Source organism: Podarcis muralis, chromosome 1 (genome assembly GCF_964188315.1).
Source record: "Podarcis muralis chromosome 1, rPodMur119.hap1.1, whole genome shotgun sequence".
In the NCBI taxonomy this organism is placed as follows: Eukaryota; Metazoa; Chordata; class Lepidosauria; order Squamata; family Lacertidae; genus Podarcis; species Podarcis muralis.
The window spans coordinates 29695954-29715994 of record NC_135655.1 but is presented as its reverse complement, the minus strand read 5'-3'; the positions used below and the strand labels follow the sequence as shown (position 1 = coordinate 29715994).

Genomic DNA, 20041 nt, shown 5'->3' with positions numbered 1-20041 from the left:
ATATGAGGTAAGGCAACAGGTCCCAAGCTTTATATACCAATAGTAATACCATGAACTTGGCCCAGTAACAAATTGGCAACCAGTACAGACTTCTGAACAGGGGTGCTGTGTGTTGATAGGGTCTCACTCCTGTCAGGAACTGTGCTGCGGCATTCTGCACTAACTGCAGTTTCCTGGTCAAGCGCACAAGGAGTGCATTTGTTGCAGCAGGTAAAAGCCACTTCTAGCCACTGAGGCTACCTGGTCCTCCAGTGACAAAGCTGAATCTCAGAGCACTGCATACCTACTCCTTCAGCAAGAGTGCAACCCCACCCAGGGCAAGCAATTAATCAATTTCTCAGGCACAGGAACCATTCACGCACATAGGCTCTGTCTTGCCAGGATTCAAGGTCAGCTTGTTTTCCCCGTCATCAATCTCACCGCTGCATCCAGCCACTGGTCTGGGGCCCACACTTATGGCATGTGCACTAATCATTACTTGGGCACCTTCAGCATGACACTTGCACTGTAGCCTTCATCCCACTTCCTTCATAGCCCAAAGCTCCCCAGAATACTATGGAGCCACCTGGACGCCTCAGTGCTGGAGAGAACACTTGGGAGCAATTAAGGGGACCTTGAGTAGGTGAGGTTAGGCAGAAATTAACTGTGTGAAGAAGAGCTCCGGCCATTTTAAAAAAAATGTGCAAAGGGCCTCTGTAACAGTAAGTGCTTAACTGTCTTGCAGGAGTGAGACAGAACCTTTATGAGCATATGAAGCGGCCATATGCCAACTTGACACATCTGTTGTTCTCTGACAGGCAGTGGCTCCCCAAGGTTCCAGGCAGGAATTTCCTTTAGCTGAGATTCTTCTCCTTTGACTGGACTTAACCATCCAGGGGTCCTTTACCTTTACATTTACCTTAACTGGAGATAGCAGGAATTGAACCTGTGCCACTTTTCGCTTAGAAAAGAACTCAGACCAACACCCCCTATACCTCTGCAGTTCATTTTCTTCTTTCTTCACAGCAGCAAAGGAAAGACGGAAGGCTGAGGCTGTATGATGAAAATGTTTATTGAAATATTTTTTGAAAAATGCAAACACACAAGTCACAGGTTTACTTCATGCAATGAAACATACATTAACCAAGTTCTACAAGGAACAGCAAACACACTAGAAAAACTTTATCTCGCCAGTACAAGTCAGTGACATAGCTTAATAAAATATCCTCTCAATTTTTTGGGGGGGGGTGAATGCTTGGGAGGATGTGAGCAGCATATTTGTGCACAAAATTAATGATTAAGAAACAAAAATAATATCACATGGATCATAAATCACTGACAGAAATCCTACAATCTACAGAAATGGTGTACCATGGTGGTGTTCTGACTAGAGGGCATGTTGTTGCAGCTAGAGGTTGATAACTCCAGATAGTCTGTTCCTTTTGTCTTAGCCACAATGTTTGAGTATAGGCTACTGTTAACACCTTGGAGTACGGTTTGCTATGTTCAATAAAGTTCAGCCTCTCTAGGTATCCTACAACTTGCCCAAGAGTCAGCCCATTGATGATTAATGGTGAAACAGAGAGCAAGTGAGGCAACACCTTAGCTGCTTATACCAAGTTTGTTTAAAATGCTACAAGGGAGCTTCTTAGAAGTTTGACTCAGGCCTAGGCTTAAGGGTTCAAAGCAAAAACAACCATGGAAGGAATTCAGCCCTGCACTATTATGATCATTCCATCAGTGCAAGCATTTCTGCTTGCCAGATGAAACAACCTCCCTGCTTCTTCCCCTGCGTGCTATTATGTTGGGGAACATATGCAGGGGGAGGAGAGGAGAAAAGCTCTGTTGCACTAGCAGGACTTGTTGCACTGGCTCCTGTTGGCTGAACTGCTTATTTAAATCTGGCCCAAGTATTTAAACTACGTGTTTTAAAATGTACTTTATTTCAAAGCACAGCTCAGCTGACATCAAAATATAGGATCATTTGTTTTATTTTTTTATTTCAACATCTACTACGGAAGGAGAGGTTTGTGCAATTCAAAAGCTTACTTCCAGCAATTTGAACATAAGCTGGTCAAATATATCATCAACCCATTTGTTTTGTGATTTTATTTCAGCCACGTCTCTCTTTTTCATTATTGCCCAGGCCCCAACACATCCCAGAGGGCAGTGGACATGTGCTTCTTGAACAGCAGTCACCCATTCTATTCTGCCAAGCCACTTGGGTGGTAGTGGGGTCCTACATATTTGGGAGAAGCCATCAGTCTCTTGTCAGCTCAAAGGATAGCATACAACAGGAATGGGAAAGCCCCTTGCTCGGTACCTCAGGAAATCAGCATCATTCTGATGGGACTGTACTGCACTCCTATCTGGACAGGGATAGCCTAAATTCTGTTGTCTATGCTTTAGGATCCTCTAGGTTAGATTACTGCAACACATTATACACGGAGCTGCCTCTGAAGACAGTTTGGAAACTTCAGGTGGTGCCGAATTCAGCAGCCAGGTTGCCCACCAAGGGAAGACAGTTTGCGCATATGCCCATCCTGGCCCAACCACACTCGATGCCAATTAGTTTCTGGACCCAATTCAAAAGTGCTTGTTTTGACCTATAAAGCCTTCAATAATCACCTCTTCCCCATATGAACCAACCTGAAGCCTTCGTTCGTCATCTGAGGCCCTTCTTGTGTGAGAGGTCCAAAGGCAACAACACAAGAATGGGCCTTTTCTGCAGTAGCCCCCACTTGTGGGATACTCCCCAGGGAGGCACATCTGGTCCACTTGTTACATCTCTTTAGGCACCAGGCAAAAACATTCCTCTTCTCCTAGGCCTTTGGCTAATTAAACAATCTATAGCATTTAAAACAGGCAGGGGGTATTGCTTGTGTTTGGTATTATGTTATGCATTTTTGTGGTTTTGTATTGTAAACCACCATGTGATCTTCCGATGAAGGGTAATATAGAAATTTAATAAATAATAATAAATAACTTCAAATAAGGCATCTTCATAGGAAATGGTTTGATGTGGTACTGGGCTTTGGAGTTCAAGAATTCGCTATTGGGCTAATTCAAGCCCTTTGGAATTTAGCCATTACGTTGTATGCCACTGTTCTAAAGTAGCAGTTTTACACTTTCATGTAATCCAATTCTTGCCATGTTTATTCAGAAATATATCTCACAAGAACCAGTCAGCATCTGTAAACTCTTATTTGTAGGTGTATTGCCTTAGGATTGAACCAAGTGTGTGTATTATTCAGTTCACAGGTTTCTTTGAACAGGGTCATACATTTAAACCCAATAAACTTCATTGATCCACTATATCTGATGACACAAGAAAATAGCAACAGAGTTATTGTACAGGTGTGTTTGTTTAAACTACACAAACTGCCTTTGATCAAGATCAGGAGTTCCCACACTTTATCATGCTTTCCACTTATGATGGCTCAGTATTTTTAGCCTGCGCATCTAAGAATATGTTTAAACAAACACAAAGACTTGCCTGGTAGAAGGTAATCCTTGTCCACAGTGGCAAGCAAATCAACAAATAAAAAATGACCACCATGAAAAGTCATTCCACTAATCACTCAAAGACATCAACATAAAATGCAAGATGCACAGCCACTGCATGGAGTTTGGTCTTAGTGCTGAGAGGGGATGAATAACTATAGATTGATGCTGTTTCCTGGTCCAAATAAAGTATATAGGAATATCCTTGGGGATGAAATCATCTCTCTTCTGTAAATTAACCACAACTACATTGTTAGCTATGCTTACCTCAGTTTTATCTGTAAAATGTTTTAAGGCCTTCTGGAAAGGTAACAGAAATATGCTTTATGAGGCACAAGTCCTTGGAATGGGAGACTTTACAATGCAATCCTATACATGTCTACTCAGAAATAAGCCCCACCGAGTTCATCTACACATGATTGGATGCCTTAGCTTTACATCACACAACTTTTTCTTTATCATTTCCTGGCAACTGCATCCTGGTTAAGGAGATAAGGCTACTTTCCCAAAGCAGCACAAAGGGATGTAAAATTGATTAGCCCCAGATGATGACCTGTTTAACATGCTTCTTGCAACAGAAAGGAGAAAGGAAACTACGGGCTTGATGAAAAAAACAAAAATGAAATGGTATACCAATATACTTGATTTATGTAATTTGCTACTTTAAAAGGCATTAAAAGGGTATTAGACAAATGGAAGGACAGAGCTATCAACTAGCTAAATGGTGCAGTCTGCACAGAGGCAAACAGCATGAGAGGGCTGTTGCTTTCATCCTCTGCTTGGGGCTTTCAAGAAGCATCTGGATAAGGTCACTGTTGAAAACAGGATACTGACCAGACAGACTCTTGGGGAGAACATGAAGGGTTGTTGTTTTGTTTTTATATTCTAATAAGCTTTCCTCTCACTTGAAGATTCTCAGAGAATTATTATTTTTTTGTAAGAGGCAGAAGCAAAATAAGCAGAAACTGGGCTGTAAAGAACTGAAAAACACAAAAGCAAAACAAGCCTTTCAGAAGCTAGCAAGTCCCCAACCACAGAGATCATACAATGGAACAGGGCTACAAATTTTCCAATTTAATTCAGTCATGCCAATTCTACACTTGCCTATGAAAGTGCTGAAGTAAAAATAAAGTACATAAGGGAAGATTGATGATGATTATAAAATATTCTCTTAATTTGAAACAACAACAAATTGCTGAAGTATTCAGTTGCTTCAAAAACATCACACAGAACAAATGGAGCAGGGATCAAAGTACTTCAAGTGCGTTGTTACACTATATTGATGAGGTCCTCACAATTATTTTAGAAAATTTCAATCCCTTTGGCCCCTGATCTGAAATCATAGATGATCTGTCCTAATGCCTGAAACTGGTTTTCGATTCTATCTCAAAAAATGCTTTAAAAATTAGGTACATGTATCAATCCCAGACAAGTATGTGCATTTTCCCTGGCTATCTCCCACATAACTCTTTAGATGCCAAGATGATAGTTCTCCAGGGATTTTAGGTCTGTGATCCAAGAAAGCGATCCAGATTTCATGATGTGAAAATAGGACAACCATAAACACATTGTGCCCTGGCTGCATCTCTATAGCTGAACAGTTCTAAGTCCCGTCAGTATTTGGAAAGGCATGTGGTGTGTGTGTATTTATCTTCAAACATGGTTTCAAAAAGTACATTACATTTGTATGTGTATTGGCAAAAGACCAATTTTAAACTGATTTAATCAACAAGAGCAGCACTGAAACCAATGTGTTATTAAACAGACTGTAGAGAGGAGAACATGTAAGGCCTTTGCTCAATTTGAATCTACTGCAGTTTAGGTTATTAAATCTTAATTTCAACTTCTGTTCTCTTTCCCAGAGTGAACTATTTCCAGCCAGGAAGGAGACATTGCCTCCTATATTTATAGGTAGAACATGCAGTACAACTTAAGTAGCAATTAACATGAGCAAACACACCTCTAGCAGGCATGGGCTAAAGAACAAAGACAAATTTATTGTGCTGAACAGAGATTTTCATATTACTTGTGTGATAAAAAGCAGAGAACTCTGTAACAAACAAACTTAACTCAAACTTGCATACTGTACTTGATTCACACAATCTGTCTTTATAGTCTGCTCTTCAAGCAGAACCCTAGGTAAGGCAAATACCTATCATTTTACCTGTCTATACCAAAATAAGAGCCCTTGTATTGGACATATTTAGCAGACTCTGTGTGTTCTGTAAAATGTGGGAAGTCAAGAAATTAACTTTCACAGGGAAAATGCTTTGAACAATAATGAACAACAGTGTTTAAAAACATTCAGAGGGAAGAGAGTCTTTAAAGCTAACCATGGGCTGTGCAACCGTGAGACACAAGGGAGCTCCTGTTTCTGGCTTTTCAAAAATACAGCAGCTGCTGTTCAGGATATTTATAGAAAAATAAATACACATACTGTCCTTTAAGCCAAATAATCAATTTGCGTTGCTACTGGATTGCCTCTCATTCTCTTCCCCTCCAATTGTTTTGCAGAAAGATAAACCCAAAGTTTGCTTCTTGCAAGTCCTGTGCTTTGCAAACTCTGTGCTTCTCACTTATTGGCCTGGAATCAGCCACTAATTTCTCCATTCTCACTGCAAATAAAAACAAAATGCCTAGGAGCAGCTACACCTGACTTCCACTTTTAAAGTTAGCAGGAGCCCTTGTTTGCCAGGCCTCACTACCAACAATTAAAAGACTTAGGTTTTCACTCCAAGTCTAACTTTTTTTAAAAAAAAAGTTCAATGGAACCAATAGTCTCTTGCTACCGTATTTGCTTTGCAACTTTCCCTTCCTTGGCAAAGTACTTTATATGGCATAGTTAGAGAACCATCATGTCTGTTTGGAAGATAGATTCTTTGGCATTGCACCTTCTAGCACTAAACTATCAGCAAAAGATATATGATCAAGGGCATTTCCTCAAAAGGTCACCAAAATGTGTGTGTATCCTTCATACTATAACTGTTTGCTGCAATCATGCAAAGAGCCAAGCAAACACAAGAGATAAACATCAGCAGCCGCTGTTTTAAAAGGCATACTCCAGAGTTGCTTCCGAAATCCTGATAAATACATGTATTAGTCCTTTGCTGCAGAAAGGACTATGTGACCTACACATATATACCCTATAAAACCTGAGCTGTGAATGATAGGTGATGCGACTGCCACTCCTCTGAAATGTAACAGTTATCTGTGCCGCTTATGCTGTATTAAAGACTGGCAATGGCCTCCGAAGCCTGAATGCAAGGAAAGAGGCTCTCTTACTAACTAAGACCTGAGATATTAAACTAGAGGTGTCAAAAATAAGGCTGAGGAAAATCCCTTATGTGCATTATAGAACACTCTACACAATATCATGAGGGCGAAGACGTTGATGCCCAGAATAAAGGACCTCACTTGCCAATAAATGCTACTGCATGGCTCAGTTTTCCATCACTGGGATGGAAAGGGATGCTGTGTACTCGTATGACCGTGCACAATGGCCTTCTTGTAGCTTGGAGTGCTTATTGGTGGAGTGCACAGGCACGGCACAGCAAATATGAACAAGCATAACTATATTATCATATGCAAACTACATTATCATGTTTTGCTTCCAGTGAAAGTGACTTTTTAAAAAATGAATCCTCTTGCTGGAATAAATTGACACACCAGCCCATTTTGGGTTTGACACTCCCATCTTAAGCTACACTGAATTCAGTCAAAAAGTCAACCCATGAAAATAACATTAGCCCCAAAAGGTCTGGAGGAGGAAGAATCTTTGTTTGGTGAATTGCTTGACTAGAATTATTTGGTTTATGCTTCCTTCTTCCTTCTCCCATTTTGTGCCCTTTCTGAGAGAAAATACATGTAACTTAAAATTCTTTCAGACAAGCTGTGAAATCCAGGTATCTATACCAGCAAATACACACCAATTTTGCCTTACAATAAACTAGCTACATTTGCACAGAACTAGAAGAGAGAAGACAGGCTGGCAATGGCCTGGATGGCATACATACGTGCCACTTCAGAAGCTTCCCAGAGACCAAGCAAATGGCAGTGCACCACAGCATAGTAACAATGCAGTTTCTACAGGCTGCTTTGGCAGCTGATCCCAGTGATTATTTGCAGATAGAGGAGTAGAAGCTGATAATATATTTACCCCAAAAGAAAAGGCATATTTCAACTTCAGTTCATGGAAGTGCAATAGAACGTAAAAGCAGACACCTGAACCTGGTCCAGTGATTTGCTTTCTATAACTAAGCTCTCAGATTGGTGTCTGCGTAAAACAAACGAGCTGCCAATAATCACGTGCATCACTTTAACAGTGAGGAAGGGTTGAAGGAAGTCATCCATACATAAGCATAGAGATTCAGCCATCAAATGTGTGCCTGTTAGGAGATACTAGTCATGACAGGCAGCTTGCTTTGGTGTCTTATGGCCCACCCACTCCAAATCTCATTAACTGCTCTAGCTGGTATAATAGACATGGAAGAAGAGAATCTTGTTGCGTAGGAGTGAGTATGAATTGTCAAATTTGAGCAAGTAGATGCCCTCGCCTGGATAATCGTGGCTGCCTACTTGCACTTCCCGGTGGCTATCCCTTCGGTAGACAGGCATGATCTCCCCATAACGGGTTCGCAAATAGCTTCTAGAGCCTCTTTCCACATCACCAACTGGAATAGGTCCTGAGAATAAAGAAACACACAAAGCATCAGTGAACAAAGCAAAGACTAAAAAGTGTCATCTGACTGACTAAGGAAGATCACAAGAAGAAAACATTATGCTTTGCAGTGGACCATGGCTTTCTAAGTTAAGTGTCTGCTGATGACAATGAAGTTCTACAGATTTCCTTTTTTAATCTCGATGTTGCTTATAATTTATGCTGATGTTCAGTATGTGTTTTATGTTTTTATTTTATGAGACACGACAGTCATAATTCCTCTTCCCTCCATGTCCCTTTTATCTTGTGTGTTGTATATTACATAATGTAATTTTTATTATTATTTATATGCCATCCATCTGACTGGGTTGTCCCAGCCACTCTGGACGGCTCCCAACAAAATATTAAAACACCAAAAACCTCAAACATTAAAAACCTCCCTGACTTCTAAAAGTCAGATAGAAGTTTATTTCCTTGACATCTGATGGGAGGGCATTCCACAGGGTGGGCATAACCACCAAGAAGGCCCTCTGCCTGGTTCCCTGTAACCTCGGAGCTGGATCACAGCATGCTGATATTAAGGCAACAATCATGACTCTTGCCCAGTTCTGCACTGACCTTCAAACTCTTCATCATCATCATCTTCATCACTTGATTCACTAACTTGCACAGTAATTGCAGTGCTAGTAACAGAAGTCCAATCAAAATAGACTCCAAAGCCAATGTCATAATCTTCTGTGGCAAACTCCCAGCAGACACGCTTCCCATCAGGGTGAGTTGGCACCCGGACTGTTAACACCTCACCCCGTTTCACTACCATTCGGGCATTCTTCTCCTTTGTCATCTTTGTTTTGAACTCCCTTATCTTGGCGCTTGTCCAAGTAGTGGGGGGAATTAGAGGTGGAGGACGAGCTGAAAGAAACAAGGAAAGTATTACTAGCTTGTAATCAACAGAGAGCATAGTCTTTAATTTCATTGTACATTCTAAATCATAAGGTTGTATCTAACACTGCGAACAAGCGTAATAGATTTTGCTTGTGCGATGGGACTTCCTGCAGTCCCCCAGGCATTCTCAATATATGCTCTGAAGAATTGAGAAATCCCCTGGGTACATAAAGGAAAGAAGAAGAAAGGAGAGTCTCCTTGTGCAAACTGAACCCCACTGATGCAATGGTGAATTCTGCTCATATGGTTGCCAACTTTCAAAAAGTTCAAAAAGAAATAATAGTTCTCCTCCACCTTTATGCTGGTAGAGCTCTTCGAAACTGCAAGTAACTATTTTTCTCCCTCTTCATCTAAACCCAACTTTACCTTGGGATGATTGACACTAGTCTTTTAATGTCACTGACAAAAGCAATCTATCTCATATTTAAACATACTATATACCCAGACTTAGTATGCATTTAGTTTCACATAGAAAAGCTTCTCACGGGGAATTAGTGACAATGCGTTTAATTGTCAACACTATCCTAACATAGTTGATTTGCTATGCCAAAAGGGCTGTTTTAAATGAATTTCTAGTTGGGGGGGGGAGACCACCCCCAGAGAAATATAGCTTTGAGAACCTTGCTCCAGGGCTGAATAAATAAATGAAATCAATTATTTCAGCTCTTTTGGTGTCTCCATTCCATTGCTTCCCTGCAGATTTCCAATTGTATCATAGTGTTCTAGCCATGTATTTTACAGGTTGGACTGCCTTTCAATTGAACTCAAAGACCACTGAATTAAAACAAATAAATAAATTAAAAACAAAATAAGAGCAGACATAGTCTAATGTCCCAGTCTCCTATTTTTCTAAACTTATAAATCAATTTCATGTTTGAAGATTTATCATACCAGAGTATCAATATTATATTTGGGATTTGTCCAGAACTCTAGCCACTAATAAATAATACCCTGAGACAGTGATATAGTCTCAAATCTTACCTTTCTTCTGCTCACCCAGTAAATCTGTAGTTTCCAGCTCTGCTGTGAGGACATCTACTGCTCCTGTGTATTCAGACTGTATCATGACTATATCACCTGGTCCTTGTGGGTCAGGATACTTTGTCATCCGCACTACAGCCTCCTATGCAGAGGACACAAGCTTCCTTAGAATCACACCATATATTTTTGAAATTACTACATTTATTTGCATTTAATTGCTAAATTTTACCTGTTGATGCACAATTTCTAGGTCACATACCGAAAACCATGGAGATTTCTTAAGGGTAGGAACTAGATTACCAGGAGACTCTGCATATATCTTTTAAGACATGATGCACTTACTGTGCCTCCCTCTACATAACTACACTAGTCATCATACCACCCACCCTCTTCTCCTGGAGCAAATCTAAAGTACGAAAATAGTAGCACAAAAGTGATATGTTGGGCAAGAGACCAGTAGCAAAACTAGGAAGCAGGTGCACTGGCTGTTACATTGTATAAAGACATATTCCCCAGGTTAAAATCTGACAATACTAGTAAACACTGCCAAAATTGCCCTGACCTCATCCTTGGAGCTCTTCAGTGGAAGACAGGTTGGGCATACAGAAATTCTCCTGAAATGAAATCATGTCAAAGTGCATTCATTGCAATAATTAGGCCAATACAACTTTGCCATTAAGAGATATCTATTTCAGTTCATTTAAAAATGCATGAAGCACAGACCAACATTTGCATCTGTAGTCTCATAGCCTTACTGTTAGGAAAACAGCAGAGAATAAAGAAACCAAGTGCTTAAAAATGACAAAATACTTTGACCTTTTTCCAAAGTTCAATTTTCAATTCCAATCTTACCTTTTAAGGAGAATCAAATGCAAATCAAATTACTTTCTAAGTACTATATTAAACACTACAGCTACTCAGCAACAGATAGAAAGAACTCTGGCAGACATATATTTTTTTGGCACACTGTTCCATTGTCTCTCAAGACACAGATGTCAACAATCCTACTCAAGATTCATATCTCGGCTATCTAAATTCAAAGGCTGCATTTGCATCACTGAAGTGACCTCTCTGGGGTGCAAGCCTGGGCAGCGTGTATGGAGGTCCTGGGCTGCCCAGATGACAGGACCCCACTCTTGGCTTTGCTGATATGGTCCAAAAGAAAGAAAAGCAATACATTTGGCACCAGCTTGGTTGCAGGAGTTGCCAGAAGGAAGCATAAAAGATACCATCCAACCACCTTAGGGACTCTGCTTCGGATTTGTGTCGGGTTAACTCCTTAGCCTTTGCTTCTCCTGAAGATATCCCAAAAGGCAGCAGAGGTCAATTCAAAAGAATTCACAGAATTTATATATGCCCAAGTCAGATCTGTGTCTAAATTCATTAGACACTCTTTGCAACTTTGTTCTATTGTGTAACTCACAAGTTCTCCAACTTTCTACCCCTAGGAACCAGCTGAGAGGGCTGAAAAATATTGGGCACCACCAGTCACAAAACGGTAGTGCAACCCTAACCCTTTCCTTTGTATTTCTAGTTTGCTATTATAAAGAATATTAACCTCTCTCTCTCATTTTTTTCAGCACCTCCTCTGGTCTTTTAGCCTCAGAGGAGGGAGACTTCTTTTCCCTCTCTCTCTTTAACCCCCCCTCCCATCTCCCAGCAAACTTTACTCGGAATATGGGAGGGTTGGTTTGCTGGCGCTGGCATTTTTCCAACAAAAAAGGCTACAGCATGGCCAGGTGGGACAATGCAGGTGAGTAAGGAGGCACTGAATGAGACATGGCACCAAAGCCCTATTGAAAGTGGAGTTAGGCACCATAATGGTTCCCAGCCATTTGAGAAACACTGGTCTAGCTTCACCCTCTCCCTCATATGTTGCAAAGCCACACATATGTCTTTTCACACTTCTTCCTCATCAAAGGGTTTTTTAATTTTAAAATTTTGCAGACCCCAGAGAAGTAATAAGTGTCCAAAAATGTATCCATGTCTTAACAGTACACAAATGTGATAAAGTGTTCTTTTAATACAAAGAACAGCCCCATAAACTTAACAGGAAGTACACATGTATTATGAACAGTATCACAAATAAACCTAACAAAGTGTATTGCCCATGTGCTACAAAGACGAATGCATTCAGAAATAATACTGTGCAGACAGTCTAGGAAGCCAGTCCCCTACCTCTTTTGGGTGCTTATGTTGATCAGTTAGGATCTCTTCCTTTCCTTCTACATCTTGCTCTTTCAGACCATCGTCAGCACTTCCACAATCCTTTGTAGCTTCTGCATTCACAGGTGACCCACTCTGCAGCCTCTCAAAGAAAAACAGCAGATCAATTCAATATGTTTTAAGAGAAATTCAGGATGTTTTCAGGCAGGTGAAACAATCATAAATGAATCTCCAATCAAATGGGGAAATTGATTAAAGGATGCTAAAGAAAGGGATGCTAAAGAAACAAGATTTCTTTAGTGTGTGTATTCCTGACACAACCACATAAAGCTGTCTCAGCTGAGCCAATGCTACAGTGAATAATTCTGCAGCTTTGTACTCCCTTAGGTAGCAGAAATACAGCCCAGCTGAGCCCGTCCAACCACCACTTCATAGCTGAAATACTTTGTAAACATTGGCTTTAGCAAATCATACCCTGCACTCAGGCTGATTAATTCATCTAGACAGAAAAAGTACATCAGAATAATGTGACAGCTTGATGCAAGCATCTCCATGTCTATAAATGAAATTTTCGCAAATAATGTTTTTTTAAAGATACATTAAGCCTTATGCAAATGCATTTTACAGATAACAACACAGGGTTTACCAACAAACCTTCAGGACTAACCACAGCAGTAAGTTCCTGTCCCAGCTAACTACTCTGACCTCTGCAAAGATGGGAGCAGGGCAACATGGCCAAGTCTGGGGTTATTTAACCTTGGTCACGCCCTGTCTAAAACAACTGATATTTGATAGTTTAACTGGCAGAGAGAGTCTGGCTGGCTATGGAAGTAGCTAGGTGTGCTTAGGGATTTGTCAGGCAGGATAAACCTGTATAATTTCCTCATGTGGAGGAAAAGGACATGGAAAAGGACTAGAAGTGCTTTTAGAGGAGTGGGTACCCATTCTAGGAGTAGATGGTTTTAATAGAAACAATTCTGTTGTAGAGGACTATAAATTCTGGTTTAGACCTGAAACAGTGTTTCTGACAGAAAATAAGTACTGTGCCTTTAATAGTTAACCCTTCAAACCTTTTCTCTCTTTCAGTGTTCATTAATATTTTCATCATGCCTCAGCTTTAATTTATAACTTGTTTAGGGAATAAGTTGTCACAGTTGTTACTGGCGATCTTATAGGATGGTACTCAACTATGTTTTACTCAAAGTAGACCCTTTTAAATGAATTGGCTTAGTTGTATTCATTAGTTTCAGTGAGTCTAATCCGAGAAAAATATAGTGGAAAACCTCTCTCTGTATTTCTCTCCCTACCCACCCCCACCTATTATTATTTTTTTTAAGTCATTCTTAGGGTCCATTTTGGAGGAGAAACTAACAAAAATAATAATAATCTTAAAGAATAATCTAATTAGAATCTATTATCTAAAAGTAAAGAACATATTTCCAGCAGGAGAACATTTAATATTTAAACCTCTGCTAGTTTAGAGAACAAACATTGTAGTAATGGGGGAAAAAATTACCTGGCATTCATGCTATCTTAGAGATTAAAGCAAAAGCCTATTTGGCATCAATGGGATGCTGCACAGCATCCCTGGATGAAAACGTAATTACAGAGGCAGCAGGGATTTCTATCTCCTCTATGCTCCAGAATTCAAATGCCAGGATTACCTAAGTTTGCTTTTAAAAATAACATTGTGCTTTCACAATAAAAGCAAAGTTTAACTCATTGAATCCCGCTCTTTCTCTTGTTAAACATGGTGCACTATAGGGCATTACAATTATAATATAATACAATTATTAATAGATCAGCGTCTGAACACTTCAAAAACCCATCAATAAAGAATCAATATGTCATTTACAGATATTTTACAGGAGTTACAGAATATCCAACAAAACTACTAAATGAAGCAACTGACAGATATTCAGATATATATTCTATATTGTGAAGGAAAGCTGAGCTGATTGCTAGACTCCTTCATCACCAGAAACTCTCCTTCATTGCTCCTGAGCAAGACCTAATGCAGGCCTTCATTACACATATTTCCTACCTGCACTGCAAGGCATCATTTTCAGATGTGGCAGCTGCCTGGAAAGTAGATTCCGGTCTTTGATCTGAATCTTCATTCTCTAGAAGAGGGCAGAAATAAATAATATTTGGTTTTTCGGCAGTTGTAAAACTCTAGCTATTATCCAGTGCTAGGCTCTTATGAGTGAAAGGGAGGGAGGCAAGTTTTGGCAATTTTTCATTTCCCCCTGCAGCCCCTTGTTCTCCCTGAAAAAGCTGCTTCAGCAGTTGAGGGACTCTCTGAAACAATGTGGGAGGGAGTGCTGAGGACTTCAGAGCGAATGGACAGTCAGCAAAAATTGCATTCCACACCTACTTCAGGCTATATCACAATCACAACTTAAAAGACATACTCTGCTTCCTTAAAGTCATATAACAAGCAGAGCACAATGAGTTGTTATGACAGTATCCAGATTGTATAGCGTCTGAGCCACAGAATACAGATGTGGCAGCCTGACAGACAGGCCCCAGATTTAAGGCATCACTTGCTATATAAACATCTCTACCCGCTATTACAGCACAGGACAAGCAAAGTGGCAATGGCCATCAGTACTTATCATGATGCCTGCCAAACTGTCCCTTTCAGTTCTTAAACAGTAGTGAAAAAATCAGGGAAAGCATTAATATTGGGTGAAAACCAACAACCGTGGAAGGACAATGAGGAGTAACTTTAATAAACAAATTAGGACCATTGCTAACTCAAACATAGTCAAGAAGCACACAGAAAACCTTTTCTAAACAGAAGAACAGGATGACATTTTAATTCATTTACGGTAATCACTGGCTTTTCAGCAGAGATTACTCAGAATGGGAGCAGGCTATCATTAGTTTTATTATTTAAATTCATTAAAGCCCAGTCCAGGAGTGACAAATTAAATTTATAATTGTTTATAAAGTTCTGGTATACATTGTTTACCGATTGTAGATTTAATGTAGGAACTGGGAACAGGCAATGCCATAAGAGCTTTTATCTAAGTCGATTATCTTCAGAATTGTAAGAAAGCACAACAGTATGGTGATGGCAGTGCACAATTTTCTTTTAATAAGTTAGAAATTATAAAAAGGTAAGGTAAAGGTACCCCTGCCCGTACGGGCCAGTCTTGACAGACTCTAGGGTTGTGCGCTCATCTCACTCTATAGGCCGGGAGCCAGCGCTGTCCGCAGACACTTCCAGGTCACGTGGCCAGCATGACAAGCTGCATCTGGCGAGCCAGCGCAGCACACGGAACGCCGTTTACCTTCCCGCTGGTAAGTGGTCCCTATTTATCTACTTGCACCCGGGGGTGCTTTCAAACTGCTAGGTTGGCAGGCGCTGGGACCGAACGACGGGAGCGCACCCCGCCGCGGGGATTCGAACCGCCAACCATGCAATCGGCAAGTCCTAGGCACTGAGGTTTTACCCACAGCGCCACCCGCGTCCCTAAATTATACATATATGTAAATGAAATTCTGCAGATCAATCACATTTAAATGTGCTTGCTCATTTTCTGCATTTTTCCCTGTTTCTCGTGTTTCTCGCTTTTCAAAGAATGTCGGATTCGGGAGAACAATTTGGAGAAATAAAGGAAAGTATGGAGAATGACAACCAATTAGTTTGAAAAATATGGAGAACACTGCTGAAATAATAATGAGAACTACCATAGTGCTTTCAGAGCATTACATATATTATCTCATAATCCATACATACTCATGCAAAATAGCCCAGCATTTTCATCTCTGAGGTAGGGTGTGGGGGGGTGTGAATGAGTGAGTGAGAGAGAAAAAATAGTTGCTTGACACCACCAGCTGCAGCAGTTGTTGGACTTCAGCTCATCAGCCCCAGCTTGGTGAGTCTATGGGTCATCAGGAGGAATCCAGGGGTACTGGTTCTTAAAACGATTTTAGAAAGCCAGTTCTGAACATTTAAGTTCTGGAAGTGATTTGCTAAATCATTTTACAGGTACTGTAATTTTGTTGCCCTGCCCTTTTGTTCAATTTTAAAGATTTTCAGAAAACTATCCAAAGCAGTAAGTAAATGCTTGTTGTCAGTGCTTTTTTGTGGGGGGACGCAGGGGTATGCATACCCCTAAACATTTTGTGAATCTAAAGTTTGGCCTCATTGAGGGGCATTATTTCAATATGAGTAGGAAAATGAGAGTACCCCTAAATATGTTTAAAGAAAAAAGCACTGCTTGTTGTGATAAAGTCTCAACAACTAATTTTATAATTCCTTCCTTAACCTGGGCTTAGCATAAAAGATCCCTCTTACATTAGTGCTTATCTGCTCAGATGAACAGAAACTTTACATCTTTACAAAAAAATTAAGGATACTGTACCGTACTACAAATACAGTAAAGCTATTCTACAATTTCCTTAAGCCAGTATAGATTTTGGCATCAAGTACAGTATTCAGCATGCTAACAATTTCAAGCTGGTTTTGTTTGTATTCATTTTTTTAAAATGTACATTTTTAGCTCTTAAGGATGTGAAGATAAGACTTGAAAATGTGTAGGCAGCAACTGTCCGGGTTTTGAGAGAAGCTGTTGAGCAGAAATTATAGTACAGGTGTGGGGGGCTCCAATATTGTTTGCATAATATGATTGGGGGCTTCCCTTTCGTGCAGGATTTTGATTGAAAACAAACAAACAAATTATTTAGAATCCAAACCCATCAATGGCTTAGAAGTTCTGAGGATCACCACAATTAACCCATAAATAAATAAAGGGGAAAGAAGTGTGGTGAGGGAGACTTCCTCCCACAGTTATAGAAGGTAACCAATAATAGGGAACCAGAACAGAAGCAGGTATTTACTTTAAGGTTGTCACAGCTGCACAGTGAGAGTTGTGTGTTTTTAAGAAGAAAAGAAGTGCATTAGCTTTGCAAACACAGGAGAAAAAAGTCCAGAACTCCAATCTCCATCTAGGAGAATCACCAGCTTGTCTCAAAGCCAGCACTGACACCCAATACTGTAGCAACAGATGATTCCATTTTTATATTTCACTTATTATTATTACTCAACATCCTTTGCATATTGATATTGATATGTGGGAGCTAACTAACATTAGGCACTGCTTATTCAGTGGTGGGGGGGACTTGGCATTTACACAGCACTTCCACATACATTATTTTGCTGTGATCCTTACAAACAATTGTCAGAAATTATCCTGCTGATAACTGAAGGTGAGAGATTAAGTCTATGGCTTCCTTATGTCTACCGTTGAATTCAGATGGCAGAAACTAGATTTGAAATAGGGATATTCTGATCAAAGGTATCCTCTCAGATACCAATGTATACTAATGGGGTTTTGAAGTATTTGTGGCCTCATTTTCTGGGGCAGGATCTGCTTAGACCTGCCTTTTATTTGTATAGATTTTCAGTTTTTTAAGGTATTTATTGGCTGTGCTAATTGTAATTGACTTCATTATTTCTACTGTTTGTAGGTCACTTTTTCTAAGTGACTAATAAATAATAACAACAACTGGGGTGGGGGCTAAGCTGCACAGAGTCTTAAGTCTGTGCACAGGGTGTATACTTTTAAATCTACCACTGATTTCTAGGATCCTCCATTTTAATGATTAGTCAACAACACATTTCCATTGCTTTCACTTAAACCTCTCTATGCTGTGTTATTACACTTGAGATTTTAAAAGTGAAGTGTCTGGTGCATAAAACAAGAAAGCAAAGAAGTTCATGGCAATGCCACTACTGTCTGCTACCTGATGCAACAGTTACACCAAGGTGCATTAGCCCAATTAGAAAACAACTGGTATGCTGAGGGAAAAATTAAACAATGCAGTAACCCAAGGGAACAAAAGCTATTAAAGGCTAGCTCCTGACAAACAAGAATATCAAACAAGCTCATCAAACAAGCAATACTGCAGTATATTATGCTCCACCACACTATTTCTTGATTGATAAATAAAACATTGATGGTTACTGCAAAACATATAATGCAGTATTATGATTTTGTTCTGACACCTGTTCAATACTGTTCTACACAGTACTGATTAAGTTCTTGGTGATCTCCTTATTAAAGTGATTCTGTGATATCCAGTTATTTTTAACGCTGATCTTTCTGTTACAATGGAAATGAGTTTATGCTCTTTGGTTCCACTTCTAGCTACTGGGATACCACAATTGTGAAGAACATCAATATGGGCAGCCCATCTTCAGGAAGTCTTTCATGCCGCAATTCTGCCTTGCCCCAACACACCTAATACCCTGGTCTTCTGTAATATGCATGACTCTTCCTTGTACCTTGGTTTCAACTGATCAACATAAAGAAAAGGTGACAATTTATCCAACCAGTAAACCACTTGTCCAAGCAACGACAATTGCAGAAAAATGCGTAATCTGCCAACACTCAAGGCATAAATTCTGGTATGGATGGAGCTAGCACATCTACAGATGTATACGATAGTGAAAGGACGCATGTAAACTTAACTTTAATTATTACTTGTAGCTTAAGCACTATGTTGTCATGGAAAATGGCGTGCAAAGGCGAAAATCCCAAAAGGGTAGGGGTCCTTTTTAACCCATGTCCCTGGGAGGAAAGGATGCGCTGAGTTCCTTAGGAAAAACCACGGAACTACAATGACAGTCCAATCCTACAAATATTTATTCAGAAGAAAACCCCATGGTCTTCATACTCCCTCGAGCGATTCACTTGCACCTCGAGTTTTCGAAGGCATCAAACCAAGGACGACTGGATACTTAAAACGGAAGTCTAGGAGGGTCTGTCTGGAAACAGAAATGGATTGTTCTTTCTACTGACCAGGAGGCGGCCAGCAACTGTCTTTTCAGGACCCCCAGCCGGCCTCAGGATGACTCTTTTCAGGCTTCCGCGACGCCTCGCCTCGAACACCTGCAGCGCCAGCAGAGCAGCCCCAACCCCCAGCGCCTCAGCCCGGGCTCCTCGCCGCGCGCCCCAACCCGGTTTCCCCCAGAGTAAACGCCTCCCGTCGCGACCTCGCCGCTCCCCTCGTTTTGCTTATTGAATGCCAAGAAGCTCCCCGAGCGGCAGAAGTTCAACAGGTGGCGCACACGCGTGCCACAGGGAGGGGGCACCTGTTGGATTTCTGCCTGCAGCGCCGCTGTCAGGGGACCTTCCAGGGAGCGAGGGAGGTGGCGAGCCACACGGGCCCTCCTCCCGCGCTCCGTCAGTCCCCGGGGAGGGGGAAGGCCCTGACAGAGACGGCGTTTTCTTTTGCCCCCGGCCCCGCTATCTCCACCCCGCAGCCGCGAGGGAGGCCCCTGAAGTACCTGAGGAAGGCGGCAGCGGAGGCGTGAGGCGCGGTTTCTTCTCGTCGTCTCCAGCCCCGCCAGCGGGGCAACTGTCGCCGCCGCCGTCCCCGCCTCCTCCTCCCAAGCCGTTGGCCGCGGAGGGTTCGAAGCGGGTGCCCACGGCGGCGGCGGCGGCCAGCACGTCCGACATGGGAAGGCGGAGGGCTGAGCCGCCCGAAAGCAGCCGGGGAGGGTCGAGCGGAGCCGAGCAAAGCCGGAAAGAGCCGAGCGGCGATCGTAGCCGCTCCCGTCCCCCTCCCTCACCCGCGACCACCACCGCAGCCTCCTTCTCCTCCTCCTCCTCCTCTCGGGCCTCCGCCCTACGTAGTTCCCGCCTAAAGCCGGCCGCTTTCGAAAGGGCCGCTTTCGTCAGGCTGCTACAGAGGCTTCTCTGGCGGGCGGGATGGGGAAAGGAAAGGCGGCGCACTTCCCGGAAGCGCTGGTAGCCATGGAGACCGTTCCAGGAAGGACGCGTTGCCATAGCG

At 41.5% G+C, this 20041-nt stretch overlaps 1 protein-coding gene across 2 annotated transcripts; it reads right to left on the bottom strand.

The window, feature by feature from the left end:
* Positions 1–1033: 1033 nt before the first annotated feature.
* TMED8 (transmembrane p24 trafficking protein family member 8) lies at positions 1034–20037 on the bottom strand. 2 transcript variants are annotated; one of them, XM_028718645.2, is made up of 6 exons: positions 19536–20037; positions 14277–14355; positions 12245–12374; positions 10067–10208; positions 8759–9052; positions 1034–8165 (listed from the first exon to the last, which is right to left on the bottom strand). In XM_028718645.2, exons 1-6 carry the CDS (start codon positions 20035–20037, stop codon positions 7948–7950), a joined length of 1365 nt encoding a protein of 454 aa, XP_028574478.2. In that variant the 3' UTR covers positions 1034–7947. The 2 variants fall into 2 exon arrangements, with proteins under 2 accessions (XP_028574478.2, XP_028574483.2); XM_028718650.2 differs by having other exon boundaries at positions 10082–10208.
* Positions 20038–20041: the final 4 nt, after the last annotated feature.